Consider the following 21,373-nt stretch of genomic DNA (forward strand, 5'->3'; position numbering starts at 1 on the left):
TAGGAAGTGGTGATTGTGAATAAGGGCAAATCAGTTCCCTTCGTTTTGAAGATTAATTCTTGGATTTATTTGATTATTTACAATGGCCGCAAAAGATGAAAGTTTTTTTCACAGCATAAACTAATAATTGAGTTTACCTCGCTGTTATTTACGTATACACGTATATTTCTCTTATAAAGATAATTCCACAGAAAACAAGTTGAATTCTGTATGATACTAATATTGTAAGGCGTAAAATATCATTTACAAAGGCTACAAAATGGTAAATTTGTACCTCGACACGAGGAGTGGATTGAATTGGTCTGGTTGGTTTTTGAGTTTTAAATATATGTGTATTGTAAATATATATATGATTACAAAAAAAAAACTTTTGAATTCTGTACTTCATCAATACCGTTAGTTATGAAATCTTATTTAACTACAAAGCCAAGAAATAATAACGATTTTAAATTCAACATAAGCTAATAGTTGAATCAACCTTGTCGTTTTGACGAAATAACATGTATGTTACAATAATTCCTTCATTCTCTTTTCTGTATTTTGTCAATATCGATTTAATGAATGTTATTTACAGAGGCCCTCAAAATGTTGAATATTTTTTACTCAGCCAATCAAACGATTGAGGTGGCCATTTTATCTTTGTCATATAATTCTACTTAAAGGCAATTGAATTCTGACTTATAACAATATTTTTAAAACACTATTTACAAAGGCCACAAAAGGATGGAGTTTTGATCCAACTGATATGGCCCATTCATTTATATATTGAGAAAAAGTCAAGAACTTTGAAATCAATTTTGGAAAGTGATGACAATGATTGGAAAGCTTTCTGCATATTGTTCTGAAACCCAGTAATTACACCATTTAATCCTAACACCAAGATAACTTTGCTCAAATATTGCAGATGTTATTTTTTTTTTTTTTCATTCTTATCCATAAGAAAAAATCGAGAGATTCACTGAGAAAAGGTGAAATCATCAGAGTTGTAGGAGAGTGTAAGATTCGAAGTTTGGCGAAGGGACCTGACATTATTTGTCGCCTGGAGAAAGGGAAAGGAGGGTAGGGTGACAAATTTCGGTTCTGTTACGATAAAATTTACCTCATACCCCCTATGAGGCTCTGTAGTATCATCATCCCCCCCCACCCCGATAGAAACTAAAAATCCCTCTAACCTCTCCCCCCCTATCAACCCTTTAGGTGATAAAGAATGACTGATCCCTAATTTGTAAATACATGCATGTTCAAGTTGCCATAATCCTAATCGTACTTCGTATCAATGATCATAAAAGGCTAGGTGTTATAAAGGCTAGTCAGATCGAGATGCGCTCTGATCCGAATCCGTCGTGGTGGTAGAATTGCACGCGTACCTGCTGGAAATATTTTTAACGTGTAGCTTAGCTTGTGGTACTAAGAAGGCACTGCGGTGACATCGATCGATCTGATCTTTGGCAGGTTTAATTTCCAAATCAAATCGATATTGCTCTGCCAGATTGAGGGCTTGACGTGCATGTTCCTCGGCAATGGAGTAATTCTCCTCGAGAAAGCAGAGGTTTGACCTTGTCATGAAGTACTTTATTTTCGCTCCCATAGGGGTATCTTCAACGCGGGTGCGATCGAACTCCTCAAGGTACCGTTTTGTCTTTTTCACTGACGGCTTTTTCGAAGCACTTGGATTTGGAATAGATAAATGCGCCAGAAAGATTAGTGCAAAGCGCTCCTTGGCGATGTATATACGATTCTCAACAGAAAGTTCTCTACACCGGTCCATACAGAGATGGTAATACTTGGTTGCCTCTGCTTTGGCACTCCTTGGATTATATACCATGGGGGCGAATTCAGACCAGAGGCGCCCTTGTTCGTAATTAAGCAGAGCGAGAGCAAATTTGGGAATCGTTGCATCGATTCCTCTCAAGTTTTCGCCACTTTGTTGTGCTCTTTCGAGGCAATCAAACGCGCTTCCTAGCTCATTCCTCTCCTCCTCCCCTCCGCGCCGAAAAGTGCTTGCTAAAGCAATATTTGCAAGCAAAATCAAAACATCACGTGACGTTCCATCGACTTCATTGTTTACAATACGTAAAGTATTTTCCGCCATTTTTCTTCCTTCCTGTAATCTTTTTTGGTAAGTTAGCCTCACAGATCTTTCGAGCGCGAGAAAACATTTAATTACTGGCTGACCTTCATATTCTGACTTGAATAGACTCCAAGCCTGATCGAATTCTTTCCATTTCCCTCTATCCCGAAGTGGATACAGTTCATCAACTATTTGTTTCATTTGTTCAAACACTTTTGTAAGTTGGGGTTCAACTCCCGGCGATGGCAACCGACATGGCGTCGAATATACCTGCCTATCCATACTTGTTTCAGCACTGGTTTCATCAGAGCCCATTGCGCCCTCAAATTTACTATAACCCAGACGGAAGTCGCAATTGGGCACTGGAACGCTGCTAGACGACACTTTAATTTCGTTGCTTTCCCCAACAATCGCATTGTTTGCGAGTACTGAGATGTTGTACGTAACTGAAGTTGCTGGCGAAATCTGGGTCTGCACGTCCACCGGTGCTGTTGTTCGGTTTTCCATATCCATAGGGGGAGCATCGACCTCTGATATACTCCCCATATGTTTTCCTGATATCACGACGTCGATGTTGTTGTTATCACCGACAATGACGTTATCGCAAAATTGTACTTGTATGTTGTAAGTTGTTGCGCCGTTAACAGACTCGCTCGTAGGTTTTCCTTTTACAACTTGTTTTCGGTTTTGATCTGCGCTGTTGAGCTCTGAATCGCTGAAACAAACGCTACCTTGAGTACGGGTGCAGTTCTCGCCTTCATTTTGTTGCTTATCGACGTTTTCGTCGTTGCTTAAAGCGTTTACTTTTGGCGCTAACTCGCTAGTCCGACTTCGGACGGAGCTTGTCAGGAAGCTGAAAGCACATCCCATTAGAGCGGTGAATACAAAATTCTGCTTCGTAAAACACGATTAGCCTTTCACTTCGAGTACGACAGAGAAAACCATCTCTGTCACTGTATTTATTATTGTTTGTCTTGCTCGAAGAACTTGTCGCAGTGTCTTTCGGGATATCTCTTCGCACTAACCAACCAAAGTGCGTTTTTCAGTTGCTTTATAAAAAATATCAACTCCCAATTTGCCAAAACAAGTGCATGACTGACACTAGATTATTTTCCGGTAGCCACGTGCGCGGGTTCTCTGAAGTTGCGTAATCCCTCAAGTGGACATTTAAACTGCATGCTCAATGAGCCATGATACCGGAAAAACTGCTTCCTGTTTCTTTTGTCTCTAAGGATAACAATGGCGACCTGAATGGAAGTTGTTTGGATTTCAGTTTATGAGAGGAGCTCATGAGAGGAATTTTTGAGAACAAAAGGTCCAGATGTCTTTTGATGTCTCGAACCTTCAAGGAAAGTTATTTGGAGTAGAGAAAAAATCGCAATTTTTATCTAATTTCTTCGTTTATAAGTGCAGGAGATTACTACTTGTTATGACTTGCTTTGTCAATTATTGACAAACAGGGTTTGAATTATCGAAGGTGAATTAAAAGTGCAGTGAAAGTCGCACGAAAAATCCAGTGATTTTCTTTGAGGAAGTATTGGTTCGAGTTCTGGGAGGCGACTGTATGCCTTCTATCCCTGATCGGTGTTGTTCGAAACAATTTTCCTACAAATTAGCAATCTTTTGACTTTAAAGGATATCGGAGACGTCTACGGTAGTTATTAAGAGCGCTTGTCTGTAGGAATCAGAAAAATTCTAAATTTCGCGGCAAGGGTGAAAAATTCGATTTCTTTCTTATTTTAATATTAGATAGGCTAGACTATAACTAAAATCACTGGATACTTTTTCTGGCAAAGTATCTTTCTATTTCAGAGAAAAATACGAATAACAAAATTCCGTTAAAATCGTAATTTTTAGCAGCAAATTATTGCACGAGTTTGAGGGCTTCGCGTTCTTTTTCAACCTCATAAGACCTCACAAAACGATTTTTGTAAACACTGCGTTCCTCTTTGCGTCTAAAATAATTTAAATTCGTAAGCATACATTTCTGTTCAGTAAAAGTACTTTGTGAGTAAAGTTCATTTTCAGCATGTGCTAAACCTTCAAATGGATTAAGCTTTTGGTGGTAGAATTGCGAAAAGATGTTCTCAATATAACTGTAAAAATTTGTCTGGGCAAATGATTGAGAGCGATAAAAGAGCTTTTCAAAGTCCGTTAAAATGCAGTTATGTGACCTTTCGCGGTCACCGATTTTAGCATTGCTGGCAAAGCTTGGCAAATTAACTATTTTCACTATTTTTTTTATTAAAGGAAAGGAAAGCCTTCTGTGGATGTAAAGATATTTCATTGCTCTTTGTCAGTGAGGGGAGCTAATTGGAATGAGTCTAATGAAAGGTAACCTCTGTGTCATTATTTCCATAAAATGCAATAAACTGCAGACTTGAAATTCACAAAATCATTTCTCTATTGAAAGGAACGTGTGTCGAAGTCTTGTCTGGATTTTGCTCGAGTGAAGTATTCATGAGTTGGTCATATCAATTGCATATTTTGGTAATTCCTTCATGTTTTCATATGTCCACTTTATACAACTGATCTTAAAGTAAAGAATTTCATCTATAAAAGCTTTTAGAAACGAAGTGACTCTTAAGCTTAGTTAATTCTCAGAATTAATGCGTTTATTTACATTGTGAGATTTTGAAGCCTTATTTCGCTAATATTCGGTTTTTCCAAACGCGAATTAGTTCTGTAATAATTAACGACAACAACTAGCCGACACATTTATATTTGGTTGATATTACATCTACTACAAGCACATTATGATCATAATAACTTACATACGAGAGACTTTCTCTGATCCAGGACTTCCGGTATCTGATTTCTGGTTATGGAAGTCAGAAAGTAGTTTCTTAAAATCCCGGGGATTTTGGTACCTAAAGTTCCAAAACATGAATTGTAGAAAAGCTTCAAGGTTCTCAATGATTGAAGCGACTTAGTTATGGCAATGAAGGAATAATGAAGTGCAAGAAATGTGTTATTTCTTGTTTGTTCGTATACTAATGAGATTTTGTGTATTTGGGTCAAATAAGTGGCTCAGCTGAATAACAATTTCTTCTTTCTCTTCGAAAACTTCAAGGACAAGTTTTAAGGTCAAAGTGATGTGATATCAAAAATACCTAATTTCCGTGCAGCGTACAGATCTGAGTTGTCCAGTACGGTTCTGTTAGATACTTGCGAGTCCGAGCACGAAAGGAAGTTGATCATACGTACTCGCGATTTCTCCAGGCACTCCAAAACTTCCATCACTACTGTATGGTATATGACCTCTTCTCATCGTCTTTCTTTTCTACTATGATGAAAAAGTACAGCTCTATGTTGCTTTTGCTTGCCATCAGTTCACTATCCGCGACGTCAATGCATGGTAGAGTCCATAAAACTGCCTCTGTCTATTTCGTATGCAAATTATCAAAAGCATATTTCACACTACATGTGGTTTGCTCCAAATAGGGTGAAATCCGTTCCTCGATTGCTGTAACTGGTGATCTCGTTTTCCAGAAACGGTATTTTCATCATTGTCTCTTGAAAGATTGTTCAGAGTCGTGTTGACATGCATTCCCTTCGTAAACGGCGACTCGCCGTTATCACAGATTGTGAAAATTCTTGAGAAGGTGTCGAATTTCCAGAACCGTAGTCATTCTCGGTGTTGTTATCACCAATAACCAGGACTTCAAGTTTGGAATTGTCAAAACTGATTGAATATTTACCGATTTGTGGCGGTGAGTTAGGTCGGAAACCTAACACCATTTTCCTGCGAACGATTGTTTATAGGAGCGCCTCAGGGATACCTGCTTCTTACACTGTTTAAGGAAACAAGTATTTTCAATAAAGGTAATTAACAATTGCAGGGATATTGTCACCTTAAATAGGACATTTGGGTAAAGTTGTTTGAAACCCAGTGGGTCTTAGTTCTAGAGTGCATTTGCTTTCAAAATTACCATCTCTTTTGGCAAAGAGGGTTATGGAATTAAGTGGCCTCAGTTAATTGGGGATTTTTTTATTTCACAGTAGGCTGGGAGGGATTTGCTTGTGCTATATAAGGGCAAATGATACCAAAAAGCAATTTAAAAACAACGAAGGGAAGGGGGAAGAGGTGGAGAGGAGAAAAGGGAAACCTTCCCACCCCTGATGCGAAGGTTAGGGTATAAAACAGTGACTTTCCTATCAAGGTCCTATCAAAGCTAAAGCTGAATTTGGAGGAGTGTTTTCTCGTTTCTCTATGGCTATAAAACATGGATCAGCTCTACTGTTGTTTCAAACATTTTTTAATCTCTAATCTGAGGCTTAAAACTCATGTTAGGCAACTGGTAATAGAATGAGTGATAAATTAGATGTACATGTAGATGAGTTTTCTATCATTTCTGTAGCCTATTTAGACCACTCCTGATAATCAGAGTAAAAAAAGAAAATGTGTAAAAGCAAACAAGAAGTTGTAAATGGTTTGCAAAGGCACATGGTCAAGGTTTGATCTTGTGTCACTAAAAGTGTTCAAATACATCTTATTTCACCTAGTATTTAGAGGTTATAGAGGTCAGATTGTCAAGGCAAGCACACAACTAGGAATTTTTTATTTTTTTTTAATCAAACATGCACATTCTCAATGCCTGAGAGCCAACTCTTACATACTGGTCAGCTGGCTACTGGTACTTAATGGCATGCCTGACTTGATTAAAACAAATCTTTTTTTTTTCATTTCTTTAAGGCTATAGTATTTGCTCATACACGAATTGAACACATTCTTTTTTATGAGAAAATAAAACCAAATGCTTAGTTAAGGTCAAATGAATGCTAATAAAACTTAGTTGACTTTGCACAGGGCGAACAAAATACATTTTGTGTTGTGAAAGTTATCCCTTTCTTCACAAGCCATTCTTTTTTCCATTCATAAAATAAATATATTTTTTATTCGCAATTGCAAATGAGAATTAAAGCTGTAGAGGAACGTGAATATTTGAAAACATAAAGGCAAAGGCAAATTAAGGCAAATTTCAAAGGAAAATTATTGAATAGATTTCTGCAGAAAGCCTAGAGCCCAAAGGAAAACATTAACCAAGCACTGCGAGCTACCTGCACTGCAGAAGCTTGACCCTTGCTGCTGATGATTATCCCTCAGGATTAATAGTGGTAATAGGACAAGTAATTTCCAAAATTGGATGACTACAAAGCAGGAGTCAGGTGAATGTACCTTGGGTATGATTAAAGACCAAATTGGACAGCACAAAGTCCTGTTACCAATTAATCATAACTATGATTAATTTCAAAGAAAATATTTTCAATAGAGACATTGTCTAAGCTAAAAAAATCCTCGATTTTGGAAGCTCCCCACTTTGGTTGAGTAAATAGTTGTTGCTATGGTTATTGTAAACAATTATGTGATTAGTGAATTTAACTGAGCAGATATAGTATGATTGGCTGCTTCAACTGTCCGATAGCAGCCAACTGTCGGATTACACTGTCCAATCACACTTCTATAAAATAATTGGTGAAAAATAAAGCAGCTAATGCACCAATCGCAGCTGAGGAAATGGTACTGGTTATGATGTCATTACAGGAGAAAACTGCTACTCCTCCCTGAATTGCATGCCAAACCATTACAATATTAATTTTCAAATGTTTGTCAGACTTTCTTAACAGTTTCTTAAACTTTCATTCCCAACATCTTTGTAATAAATATCATAATTGTTCACATTTCGTACAAAGTTTGTTTTGAGAATATGATGTGTGATAAAAGTGATGATCTTTATGTAATAGTTTTTGCTATTCTAATTTGCTTGTTGTTTAGTATTGTATTGATACTGTAAGGAGAAATTATGTCTTTGTCACTCATGGGAGTGAAAGGGTTTAAACTCATTATACCATTTATAATTCTCAGTGGAGTGAAACACTGGAGCCGAATGATTGGTAACTTCAGAGGAACGCAGCATGGGGACCTGGTCAACTTAAACCTAACACCTTGAGACTGTAAGAGGTATACCTTGAAGGCAAGAAAAAATTTTAAATTGTCTTTGCAAGATTTCAAATGATTTGCTCCTGAACTGACGTCACAGAAAAAAATTATTTCGAAACAAATATGTTAAAGTACATTTATTTAAATTCTTTATTACAAAGCTGATTCTACATCTCTTATCGCTTCCCAAAATTTGCTGACACTTGCATGAAAGTTCAGAAATGACACAGCATTTTATTTAAAAAACGCTGCTTTCAAAAGTAATAACGATAGAGTTTCCTTTAATTTAATGTGGGAACTGAATACTGACGAAGATTATAGTTACATGCTAACATTTTGATGTCAGCAGTGAAATGATATGCAGTTTCAATGCTTCTATGCAGATTTTAACCAGCACAATATAATACCTTAGGCTGTTGACTCTTAAACTCCCATAGGTGATTAACATATAACTTCTCTCTATAGCATCCACACATTATCTAGCCAACATGTAATGAGAATACTCAAACTTATCAGGTAGGAGTTAGTAGTCTTGATCTAACACCAAACACTCGTGACTTATATACAGGGAAATGTGTAGCAGCTAGAAGGAAGAATTGACAATCAGACCTTGGGAGTTAACCATGAGGTTGTTAAGGTATGACTTTCCAAGTTATTGATGTAATTGAGACCATTTGCAAGAAAAGGAAAGAGAAAACCAATTAGTGGAAATGAAAAAAAAAGCCTTCTCCAAGTTGGAAAGAAACAAGTTTTGCATTATAAGTTCAAACCACATTCAGCAGTAAGCTACATACATGCAAATGTGTCAAAGGTAGGGCTAAACTTGCCAGACAGATTAGCGCAAAGCACTGTCTTGCCGAATACAAATTTTCACTCGATAGATCTCTGAACTTCTCTAAGGAAAGGCCAAGGAACCTTTGTGCCGCTGTTCAGATACAGTCTTTGGATTTCATTTGGGCAAATTCCATGTTACAGTAGGTGAGAATAGCTAGAGCAAACTTAGTTATGGTTAAATTCACGTCTTTCAGCTTCACTGTACTTTCCTTTGCTTTCTCCAAGCATTTAAACGCTTTGCCTAGTTTCCTCTTGGGCTGGCGTCGAAATATGCTTGTCGAAGCATTTGCAAGAACTCTTAAAACATTTCGCAACGCTTCATTGAGATCACTATTGTTTATGATGTTTACAGCAGTTTTTGCCAACTTTTTCGATTTTTCTAATTGTTTTTGATACGTTAACCGCACACCATCTTCTATCAAGAGAAAACATTGACTCTCAGAATAGAGTTTGTATTTGAAACTTAACCTCCCCAAAGCGTATTCAAATTCTTGCCATTTCCCTCTGTCGCGTAGAGGTTTGTCCTGAGTTTGAGGATGACACTTGACTTTGGTAAAGATATTTCATTGCACTCTGGCAATTTGAGATGAGTCCAATGAAAGGTAAACTCTGTGTCGTTATCGCCATGAAATGCAAGTAACTACTGTTAGGTGGACTTGAAATTCACAAATCCTTTCTCTGTTGATAGGAACGTGTGTCGAAGTCTTGTCTGGATGTTGCTTGAGTGAAGTACTCCTGAGCTGGTCATATCAATCGCATATTTTGGTAATTCCTCCATGTTTTCATTTATCCACTTTACACGATTGATATTACATATTAGAAGCTCTTCCACAAAAGCTTTAAGAAACGAAATGACTCTGAAGTTTACGTAATTCTCAGATTTAATGTGTTCAGTTACATTGTAAAATTTTGAAGCCTTATTTCTCTAATATTTTTCCACAGACTAACAAAATTGCATTTTGTGGTCTTTTAAAAAATCTACAAGTGCTTATTTATTCCAAATTGCACGAGAAAATCATGTGATTACGTATTCATAATATACATGACAAAATACGAGATAGCTTATCATAATTATGCAGAAGCAAAGCGCTCGCATCAAGTGCAGAAATAATTTATTCAAACCCTGCAAGTGACATTGTGCGTTCGGTCAAAACAACCGCGAACGGTCAAAATAACAATATACAACCGGCTCCAAAGCTTCCATCACTATTGGATCGGTATATGACATCTTCTCATTGCAAACTATGTCTTTCTTTTCGACTGGGATGAAAAAGTACAGCTCTGTATTGCTCTTGCTTGCCATTACCACACTATCCGCAGGGACAATGCAGGGTGAAGTTCTCAAAACTGCCACTGTCTAACTCGTACGCAAACTATTAAAAACATCTTATGCACCACTTCTAGTTTGCTCCAAATTGGGTGAAATCCTTTCCTCGATTGCTGTAACTGGTTATCCCGTTTCCCAGAAACGATATCTTCTTTATTGTAACTTGAAAGATTGTTCAAAGTCGTGTTGACCCGCTTTCCCTTCGTAACCGACGACTTGCCGTCATCACGGATTGGTGAGGATTCTTGAGAAGGTGTCGAATTTCCAGAACAGTTTTCATTCACGATGTTGTGATCACCAATTACCAGGGTTTCAAATTTGGAATTGTCAAAACGGATTGAATATTTACCGATTTGTGCTGGTGAGTTAGGTCGGAAACCCGCCGCCATTTTTCTGCGAACGATTGACGTCACAGGGTTATTTTTGGATTTACCTTAATTGCACAGGGGAACTGGTAACAAAAGTGATCAACGGTAGAGTTATTTGAATCGAAAGTGAAAATGGGAAAAATTTTTATAATGGTATTGGTGATAATTTTCTGCATTTGGCCCATTTGACCCATTGTTTTACACACTTTTAATAAGACTGGCAAATCGCTTACAACTCAATCACTTTCATTGAGCTGAAAATTGTCTGCAAGTAAGTAATTTTGCATCCTTGTTCTGTGATTGTGATTCGATCAAACCGTCAGGTTAATTATGTTGGCACACTGTTACTTTTAAAAGACGTTTACTGTAAAACTTTAAAGAAGAACCAAATTTAAGGCAAACATCGTGGATTAAATTACATTTCATGAGAGCGTTTACATCCAGTCTTTCTTGGACACCAATATTTGATCCTTTAAAACGAACTTATGATATTATTAGGTCTTTAGTTTGAAGATTTTGCTTCCGTTTTGAGGTTAAAATCACTTTAATTTCCTTTCATGCAGGGGAGGAGGAGGGGGTACTTTGGTCAATTTTGGCTGGTTATGATGCAGCTGGCTTCTCAGAACACCTACCCAATTTTAGTCTATTCTTTGGTTAATTATAGACCTTATCTTAGTCACTTTTGGGCAAATTTAATTTTCGTGATCCTAATTCAGTCAATTTTTTGTTTATGCATCTAGCCACCTTATAAAGCTTTTTCTTAATATAGGCCATTTTTAAACTCCTACTTACCAGAATTTTCTTCAAAAATCCCGAAATTGTGTGACCTCATTTTAAAAACTTTATTTAAAAAGCGACCTAAATGTAATCAATCCAGTCGTGAAAGGTCGACCCCATTCCCAATAGCCCATTACCAGGAATTAAACCTCCTCCTTCGGCCTCTCACCCGTGCACTTTTTTGCACAGTCTCCCTCTTTAACTGAGAGGAGCTTGCTTAAACAAAGTTCCCTGCGGAAGACCATTGGAAAATGTCCATGGAACATTAGTTACCTTGGTTTGAAAATTGATTCTTGGGATTTTCTGATTATGTACAGAAGCCACAAAATATTTAAGACTTTTATTTAACATCAGGTAATGATTAAATTGGCCCCGCTGTTTACACTTATAAACATATATTTCTCTCGTAAAGAAAATTCCACAAACGTCCAGTTGGATTCTATGAAATGTCAATATTGTAAGTTATGGAATATTTACAAAGGCCACAAATTTGTAAATTTTTGCTTCAGCGTGAGCTAAGGGACTTAGGTCGCCTTGTTGGTTGGGAGGTATAAACATATATGAGTCGTATTGATTACACTTAACCATCAATATTTGAGTTCTCTTTTTCATCAATTTTGTGAGTAATAAAATCTTATTTTCAAAGCCAACAAAGAGGGAAGATTTTTAATTTAGCATAAGCTAATGACTGGATCAGCCTTATAGTTTTGACTGAAAAATCAAAAAATTAATAAATTCTGTATATTGTCAACAATGCGTCAATGAAATATTGACAAAGGCCTCAAAATGTTAAAAGTGTTGATTCGACATAATCTAATGATTGAATCGGCCTATTTATGTTTGTCCTATAAACACGAATGCCTCTTTTAAAAATAATTCCACTAAAAAAATTGAATTCTGTATTTCTCCAAAATTTTGCATTAAAACACCATTTACAAAGCCCACAAATAAAATATTCTTGATCCATCACACGTTAATGACTAAAATAGCCTATTCATTTTTTTGTTTAGTAAAAAAACTCAGAAGGAAAATTCAAAAACAATTTTGCATAGTAATTAAATAACGTTCAGCAAATTGTTCTGAAAACTAGTTAACTCTTTATAATTACGACATTAATCTTAAGGAATCATTCATTAATTATCGCCGGTGAAGGTGAGGGGTGGGGTGGTCGGAGGATTTTGGGAGGGGCACATGGTTTTCAGGGTGGGAATGGAGGGGGGATCTGTCGTCGCCAACAGAGTATAAATGGGAATTACAGAAAACTGACTGCCAGTAAGGGAGGGTCACAAGAATACGTCAGACCCTCAGGGGGGACTGATTAAATTTTTACTGTGACACAATCGAAATCCTCCTAGATTTCCTTGGCTGGCGGAAATCAATCTCATTATTATCGTCGATCAGGAAAATACTGGAATCGCGAATATGTATTTGTACATTTGAACCACTGAAACAAACGCTGCCTTGAGTACGGATGCAGTTCTTGCTTTCATTTTGTTGCGTATCGACGTTTTCGTCGTTGCCTATAGCGTTTACGTTTGGCACTAACTTGCTGGTCCGACTTTGGACGCAGCTTGTCAGGAAACTGAAAGCACATCCCATTAGAGTGGTGAATACAAAATTCTGCTTCGTAAAACACGACTAACTTTTCAGTTCGAGTACGATAGAGAAAACCATCCCGGTCACTGTGTTTATTATTGTTTGTCTTGTTCGAAGGACTTGTCGCATATCTTTTCGCTCTAAGCAACCAAAGTGCGTTTTTCAATTGCTTTATGAAGAATATCAACTCCTGATTTGCCATCGAACAGTGTATGACTGACACTTGATTATTTTCTGGTAGCCACGTGCGCGGGTTCTGTGAAGTTGCTCAATCGCACAAGTGGACCTTAAAACTACATGTTTCCCTTAAGGAAGCATTGGTTCGAGTTCTGGGGAGTCGACTGTATAACTTCTATACCTGATCGTTGTTGTTCGAAACAATTTTCTTGCAAATTAACAATCTGTTCACTTCCAAGGATATTAGAGACGTCTACGATAGTTATTGATTAAAGGTGTTGCGACCACTAGGTACCAGGTATGTCGGGAACTTCAGGTGTTTGACTTTGATCGGTCTGGGGAAACTGCTTCGCTTGCAGGTTTGATAAAGGAAAGTGAAAACGATGAAACATGTGCACGTTAATTTTATTTCTTTTTCTCTGTCTTAATGTGTTTGACTTTTTGGGCTTCTACTGAAATGGCAAGTAATGAAATTTAACATTTTAGAGCTCTTTTAATGAACTACTGAAACCTAATTTTCGTAAGTGGAGACGCAAGGAACATTCAACAGGTAAACCATCATTTTGAAGCGAACGCAAATGATCGCAAACAAATCACTTCTTTTGTTAACAAATATACCGTCTCCTCCCAAAAAATTATAATTCTACCTAAATTTTTCAGAAGCAGGAGACAACTTGCTTTCAGTCTCACAAGGGAGTAAATGCGAGATAAAACCTACACACTGAAACACAAATTTATACAGCCTTTCCCGATGATCGATTTACACAAATTCGTCTATTAAGCGAGCCGACCACCCTAAAACTGTGAATTAAAGTTGACACAAAATCAAACTGACTATGAGAGTGAAAATACTCTATTCAGACTGGAACAACAACGTTTGTCTTTGTAAAAAAAAATTTATTGTGTAACGTATAGTCGACAACCTACATTTTTTGTGCATTTCAATTTTGCTGCAGGTGTCATTTTAGCGTAATCGGTTGGATTTTCTCAACTTTCTCACCCATCAACTAAATATTGTGTGGCGTCACGTCTGAAATTTAGACCCTACTTTCAGTCAGCCTCAATCTCCTGTCAAACGAAAGTTTTAAATTGAATCAGTTCTTGAAAATATAATTCACTTCAGGCAAGCTAACTTTTGTTCACAACTTTTACAATTCTTTGTAGGTTTGCTTTTATAGTTTTCCATCTTCTTGCTATCTTGAAAGCACATGGATTGAAGTGTCGAAATGTACTTTTGCATCCGCCAATTTATCACGGGCTGCCACATTAAAGAGGGGAGTTGAACTCAGTTTAATTTCAGAAAAAGTTATCCTAGTCTCCCTTAAGACAATCCATTTATCATAACTTATCTAGTGCTTCCTAATAAAGATCATGGCTTATGTAGACTTGAAATTGACAAAATCCTTTCTCCATGAAAAGGAACATGTGTCGAAGTCTTGTCTTGATGTTGCTTAAGTGAAGTATTCCTGAGCTGGCCATATCAATTTAATATCAATTGATATGAATGTTTAGAAGTTCATCCATAAAAGCTTTAAGAAACGAAGTGACTCTTAACTCTCTTAGTGACTTACTTAATCCTCAGAATGGATATGTTTAGTTGTGTCGGAAATGAAACTAAAGAGTCTGCTATGATCTGAAACTTCACGTTTTATTTTATAAAATCAACTTTATCTCTCTCTTTCCCCCTCTCTCCATCTCTCACGCTTCTCGTCTCACCTTCTCGCTCTGTCATTTTCAATATATGATATGAACCTATTGTTCAATCATCCGTTACTTGTTGCCAAAAGACAACCGGAAATTAATTAACGTTGAATAATCTCTCACACACTACCCTGTTTTCTTTCCAAAGGAGAAAAAACACTAGAATGGCACACTCGATAAAATTTTGAAATTCAGTGAGCGAAACGGAAAGTTGGTTCAGTAAATCAGTTCAGTGTTCTTAAATATCTCTAATCAGTATTGATGTTCGCGTCTTGAATGCGATAGCGAGCGGCTAGCGCTGCAATCCCGCCTGGGCCTGAATGTCGGGGCTTCGGGGTCGAGTTGCGGAGGAGCTTGTACATTCTCCCGATCGTAGGACAGCTCCAACGGGTAAAGGTGTTGTACCGCCCGTCCGAGTGTTCCTTTCCGCGCTCGAAGTTTCCGCGCTCGAAGTTTCGTCCCGAAATCAGATCTTCCACGATTCTAATTTTCCGCTTATTGCGATTTCGTTCCTTGATCAGTGATGACCACCTCTCCTTTGGCCAAACGCGTCGTTTGACCCTTGTGTTTCATCCGGTGTCGTTCTCTCAATCCTCTTAAAATATTCGGTAGTTCACCTGGTCCACAAAGCTTGCTTGCACCTTCGCAGATATTTAGCTCTTCTGCGCTGATGGAATTCCCTTACATGGGGTGGGTCCAGTTTTTGTAGCTGGTTTGATCGAAGAAATAGCCACGAGTAAGGGGTAGGCACGGGTAACTGTATATCGTCTTCAACGTAACATAAAGGGCGTTTATTCAAAAGCTCAGCGGTTGAAGTCGAGAAGCTGACTCGAATATCGTCTTTTTCTTTGTCCCAGGGGACCTGCAGCAGTTTTGATTCGTCCTTTCTGGTTCCCAGTTCCTGTTTGGCGTAACTCTGACTTTCTTCATCTGAAGTGGCAGTTTCAACTTCTAACTCCCGATTGTTGGAGTGCCACTAGTGCGGCTTGAAAGTCGCCTGTCATCCTGATTTCTTACGCTTGTTTTGTTGTCTCCCCGCCACTGATTAAACGTCTACGTACATGCTGTGCTCTATTTCCTCTACTAGTTCTGAGTACTATTTTGTATCGCTGTAGATGTTGTTTGATAACCGCGGCCAAGAGGAATGGAGACGGTGCTAAACCAAAGAGTACTCGAGTGAATCGTAAGGTTTCTACTTGTTTGCTTGCCAGATCTTTTAATCAATGAAAGCGTGGGGCATCTCGGTCTTCTCCTCGAACGCAAATTTGCAAAAATGCTTGTTTCAAATCGCCAGCTATTACCACGGGATAGAACCTATTTCGTATCTGCACGTTCCAAAGCTGGTTCTGTAGTGGAGGGCCGATTTCGAGACACTCGTTACGTGAGGGGACACTTGCATATGCTCTTCCAGAAGCATCATAGACAATGCACATTTTTGTAGATTCTGCATTCTGACGCACGACCGCGTTTTGAGGAATGTATCATCCCTTTCGTCCTTGACCACCTCGTCGGCGCCTTCTACGGTCCCTTGACTCAGTTGATTCTGGATAATGTCGTTGTACCTCTCAAGCTCGCCTTGCATCTCTAACTTCCGCACCAGATTTTGGAGACGTTTTAAACTTCCTGTTTGATTGGTCGGTAGGGGAGGATGATTCCATTTCCAGGGCAGCCTCGTCTCTTACCAGCCTTCTAGACTCTTGGTTAGTTGCTCTTTGGACTCTTCGTAAACGGTTTCCTGGACTCCACTTGGATTGTCCTTTAGCCCCAAAATGTCTAACTTGCACAATTCTTCATAATCGATTGCGGAGGTCTGAGTTGAGAACATGTTGCTAAGATCCAACTCCGTTCCGGGTGGCAAGATCCAGATCCGGTCCAGTCGAACTTCGTATCTTCTGTCACTGGTTCTCCCGAGCGCCCAACTCTTGGTCTGGCCCCTGTTTTGATCCTAGTATAATCGTTTGTTCAAAGGATCAGATGAACGGGCAACATCGCCTTCTCGTCGTTATCATTTGTTGTTACGTCCTTCAAATGAGAAAACTGCGCTACGATATCTGAGCATTTTTCAATGTCAACTCTTTACGGTCGACTTTTTTTACTTCGGCTTCTAAGGTGAATTTGCCATCAACGCTTCGAATTTGTAGGTCATAAATGTCTATCGCTTTGTTTGAAGTAACACACATCATTTCAATGCGCTTGAATTGTTGACGGATAGGACGCAAATGTAAACAATCCAGAAGCGTTGATGAAGCGTAGAAACTTCCAGCTCTCGTATCCAACAATGCTCGACACTTAACACCGTTCACGTCAACTGTGACGATAGGATACACCTTTTCTCTTTACGCTCGTTGTGGTCATCAGCTGGTCTCACGATGTAGGTTTGTCGCCGATCGACGTATAATGTCTTCGGCGGCAGATCTGGCAGCCAGAACGGCATTTACACTCGGCAGCGCGGTGTCGACTTCCTGTACAATTGAAACACAATTGTTCCAGACCTAGTTGCTTCCTGCGGTCTCCAACTGTCACAAACTCGTTGCAATTCACAGCTCTGTGATCATGTTCTTTCGCGATCGCTGAATTTTGCACCTTGCTTCCCTGCATTACCCGTGCTGCTCACAATAGGGTCGATTTCTTTCCAATTTTTTCAAAGCTTTTATCAATCGTGGGAAGTCCAAATCCTGCCAGTCTATTTGTTCTATGGCTAGATCTGCTTTTACACCATTTAGTTTGTCGAGCTTACTCCTTGCATTTCCCGTCACGTCTTTCAATTTGCCTTGTGTTTCTAAAGCTTGCACATTGTACACGAGCTTCTCATAAAATTCGTGGATAAGCGCAGGTTGTGCTCTTGTACTTCCACATCATCTTCCCTAAAAATAAGAAAATAAGACTAAAAATATGAAACAAAAGGGTGACCAACCATTCACAGAGTTATTAAATAGATTTAGAACTGTTTCACGAACAGAGGGCGATATTCAATGCATTCAAGACTAGTGCATCCTGAAGATACTGATTATCCAGTATCCATTGTTTTGTATTCTTGGGACAGTTTTTTCTGTATATCCTGTTTATTTTTCATATCCCTAAATTGTTTTCTCTCCAAGAATATATTTTCTTTGGTGGCTCCATTGCCTTATAGTATTGTCTTTTTTTTCTATGATTAATTATCAATTTTTTTCTTTCCTTTCTGTCAACTACTTTACATGAACATGTAGCAAACAATATTCTGTATTGCCCTGGTGCACCTTCCCACGGTTCACTTCTACGCTGTCTTTCAGTCCAAACATAAACACTGGGCAATTTGAGACTGTCACTGCTATTCAGCACTGTGTGGATAATATACGTAATTGGATGACCAATAATAAAGTACTTCTCAGTGACGATAAAACAGAATTCGTAATGATTGTTACCAAGCAACTACTAGCCCAGGTTAACATTGAGCATATTTTAATTGGAGATTGTGTAATTAGGGCAAAAGAGGCAGTTAAGAACTTAGGGACATGGTTAGACTCGACTCTTTCAATGAATTCTCATGTTAATAACACTTGTTCCAATGCTTCTTATAACATGTTTAATATAAGATGAATTAGGAAATGTCTCTCTAGGCGATCCACTAAGACGCTCATTCACGCGTTTGTCTCAAGTAGTGTAGACTGTTGCCTACCAGCCTACCATCTTAATAAGTTACAGAAGGTCCAAAATGCTGCCGTTAGGTTAATTTTCCAGGAATCTAAATACTGCCACGTAAGACCGTTGCTGTATAATCTGCACTGGCTTCCGGTTAAATTCCGAATAGACTTTAGGATGTTATTGCTGACGTATAAGGCTATCAATGGCTTAGCACCTTTTTATCTCTATGAACTTATTAGTCTTGAAAAAGCATGTAAATACAAGTTACGCTCCGATTGTGATGGACTGCTACTAAACCCTGTGAAATTCAAGACTTTAACAACGTTAGAAGATCGATCTTTTGCTGCTGCTGCTGCTGCTCCTCAATTGTGGAATTCATTGCCTCATGCGATAAGGTGTAGCCCTTCAGTAGCATCTTTTAAAAAGACACTCAAGACATTTTTACTTCAGAAGCTTTTTTGTGATTTTATGTGCTTTTTAATCTCGTTTTTAGGAGGTTTTATGCAGTTTTTTATGATTAAAGGAGTCTAGGTAATTTTGAAATATTATTTTTTTAAGCGCTGATGAAAATTGCAATATTGATATCGGCTCTATATAAGTAATATATTATTGTAAGTAATATTATATTATTAATATAAGTAATATTATATTATTATAAGTAATATATTATTATAAGTAATATTATATTATTATAAGTAATATATTATTATTATAAGTAATATATTATTATTATAAGTAATATTATATTATTATTAAAAGTGATATTATATTAGTATTATAAGTAATATTAAATTATTATTAAAAGTGATATTATATTAGTATTATAAGTAATATTATATTATAAAGATGATTTCCAATATTAGTTATTTTTATGAGATCATTTGCAGAGCTCATTCCTCTTGTGCTATTGCAAATCAAAGAACAAAAACTCGTTGCAACACATTACTGTCCTGCATTCTGTCCAAAAACTAACTCGTTACCTTGACTATATGGAGCTACTATTGTTTTGTTAGGGTCAACATATGTTGGAGGGCCAGGATTTCTTTCTATGTCTCTACTTAATTTATAGTTGCAATAATTTGCTACTTTAGCCTCATTCCTGCAAGAAAACATCAGTTTATTACAAGAAAACAATGTTAAACATCGACGGGCACGATATTTTATTTTTCTTATACATTGACGAATTCTTTCGCGACAGTTAAACTTAAATGTCTTCATTAAATAGTTTTTTAGCATTAACATAACATTACAATGTAGATGACATGGAGATACATGAGAGACAAATTCTCTAACCTTTCTGCTCTTGTTCCTTAACCTTTTCAAACTTCGCATTGCTATTCTGCTTGGTTCACGATCGCGTCTACGTATACGATGAGATTTGCGTCTATGCCTCTCTCGATTAACATTAGATAGCTCAGTTGATATAGCATGTTTTCGATGAAAAGTTCACTCATAAATGTTCGTTCATAAAGAGATCTCTCATAAGGTTCATGGACCGATACGTTTGGAAAACGGGCGACATCTTTTGGTGTGGGTCTACCGTGAACGATGTGTGCATATTTTGTATGCGTTTTGAGCGTCTTATACACAGTGTCTGTGCTGATTTTGCGCCGCGAAAGCTCCTGTTCGTCCGCCATTACACCATGCTGTGTAAAAAGGTTGCGCATACTTGATGAGGACTTGACTGCGATTTGCGACCGAACGAAGAAAAAAACGAAGCCGGAATTTCAACTCGGGCGTTTGCTTTGGAAAGCCGGAGTAATAATAGGATCGTATTGTTCAATCATCTATCACTTATCGCAAAAAATCAATCGGAAAACAATTAACTCTGAATAATCTTTCACAGTTGCGTTGTAAGATTTTGAGGTTTTATTTCTCTAATATTTGGTTTTTCCAAAAGCAAACTAGGTCTGTAATAATTAATCAACGAAAACTAGTAGACATATCTGTATTTGATTGATATTACATTCACTACAAGCACGTTATGATAATTAAAATTTACGTAGTAGAGACTATTTCTTATCTCGAAGTTCCGGTATCTGATTTCCGGTTATAGAATTCAGAGAGTAATTTCTTAAAATTCTTGGCTTCTTGGTTCATAAAATTCCAAAAACTGACTTGTCGAAAAGCTTCATGATTCTCAATGATTGAAACGACCGGGTAATTGCAATGAAGGAAAAAGAAGCGCAAGAAATTTGTGCTTTGTTCTTTAATGAGACTTTGTGCATATTAATTAATGGTCAAACAAGTGGCTCAGCTGAATGACAATTTCTTCCTTCTCTTCGAAAACTTCAAAGACAAGTTTTAAGGTCAAAGTGATGCGATATCGTAAATATATGTTTTCCGTGGCAAGGTAAACATCTGAGTTGACCAATGAAGTTCGGTTATGTACTCGCGAGGCTGAGCACCTAAGGAAGTTGATCATACGTACTCTCGCATTCTCCAGCCACTCCAAAGCTTCCATAAATATTGTATCGATATATGACCTCTTCTCATTGCAAACTATGTCTTTCTCGTCTACTATGATGAAAAAAGTACAGCTTTATGTTGCTTTCGCTTGCAGTTATTACACTATCTACGGCGTTAAGGTATGGTGGAGTCCTTAAAACTGCCACTGTCTATTTCGTATGCAAATTATCAAAAACATCTTTCGCACTACTTGTAGTTTGCTCCAAATTGGGTGAAGTCCGTTCCTCGATTGCTGTAACTGATGATCGTGTTTCCCAGAAATGGCATCTTTCCCTTCGTAAACGGCAACTCGACGCTATCACGGATTGTGAGGATTCTTGAGAAAGTGTCGAATTTCCATAACGGTAGTCATTCTCGGTGTTGTTATCATCAATAACCAGGGTTTCAAATTTGGAATTGTCAAAACTGATTGAATATTTACCGATTTGTGGCGGTGAGTTAGTCAGAAACCCGACGCCAATTTTCTGCGAACGATCGACGTCGCAAGG

General features: G+C 37.8%; 2 protein-coding genes and 1 pseudogene across 6 annotated transcripts in view; 1 reads left to right on the forward strand and 2 right to left on the reverse strand.

The window, feature by feature from the left end:
* Positions 1-21,373, forward strand: part of LOC149053183 (uncharacterized) — a 35,260-nt gene that overhangs the window by 10,333 nt on the left and 3,554 nt on the right. For 2 of the 5 annotated variants that reach the window (XM_089189229.1, XM_089189249.1), the window contains one exon: positions 4,322-4,405. In XM_089189229.1, coding sequence (XP_089045355.1) covers positions 4,322-4,384 — 63 coding nt within the window. In that variant the 3' untranslated portion in view covers positions 4,385-4,405. Of the gene's footprint in view, positions 1-4,321; positions 4,406-7,937; positions 8,034-8,580; positions 8,711-8,893; positions 8,991-9,534; positions 9,648-21,373 lie in introns of those variants that run through there. The other 3 variants (XR_016181583.1, XR_016181586.1, XM_089189246.1) reach the window with 3 other exon arrangements.
* LOC149053185 (uncharacterized) lies at positions 44-3,064 on the reverse strand. The gene has a single exon (XM_089189051.1). It carries the CDS (start codon positions 2,939-2,941, stop codon positions 1,307-1,309), a length of 1,635 nt encoding a protein of 544 aa, XP_089045177.1. The 5' UTR covers positions 2,942-3,064; the 3' UTR covers positions 44-1,306.
* LOC149053186 (uncharacterized) lies at positions 8,635-10,562 on the reverse strand (annotated as a pseudogene).

The sequence above is a fragment of the Pocillopora damicornis genome, chromosome 1, assembly GCF_964200805.1.
Source record: "Pocillopora damicornis chromosome 1, jaPocDami1.2, whole genome shotgun sequence".
NCBI classification, from domain to species: Eukaryota; Metazoa; Cnidaria; class Anthozoa; order Scleractinia; family Pocilloporidae; genus Pocillopora; species Pocillopora damicornis.

Bases quoted from the DNA above. Each gene is read 5' to 3' on its own strand.
- LOC149053185 (XM_089189051.1), bottom strand. From the start codon at position 2,941: ATGGGATGTGCTTTCAGCTTCCTGACAAGCTCCGTCCGAAGTCGGACT.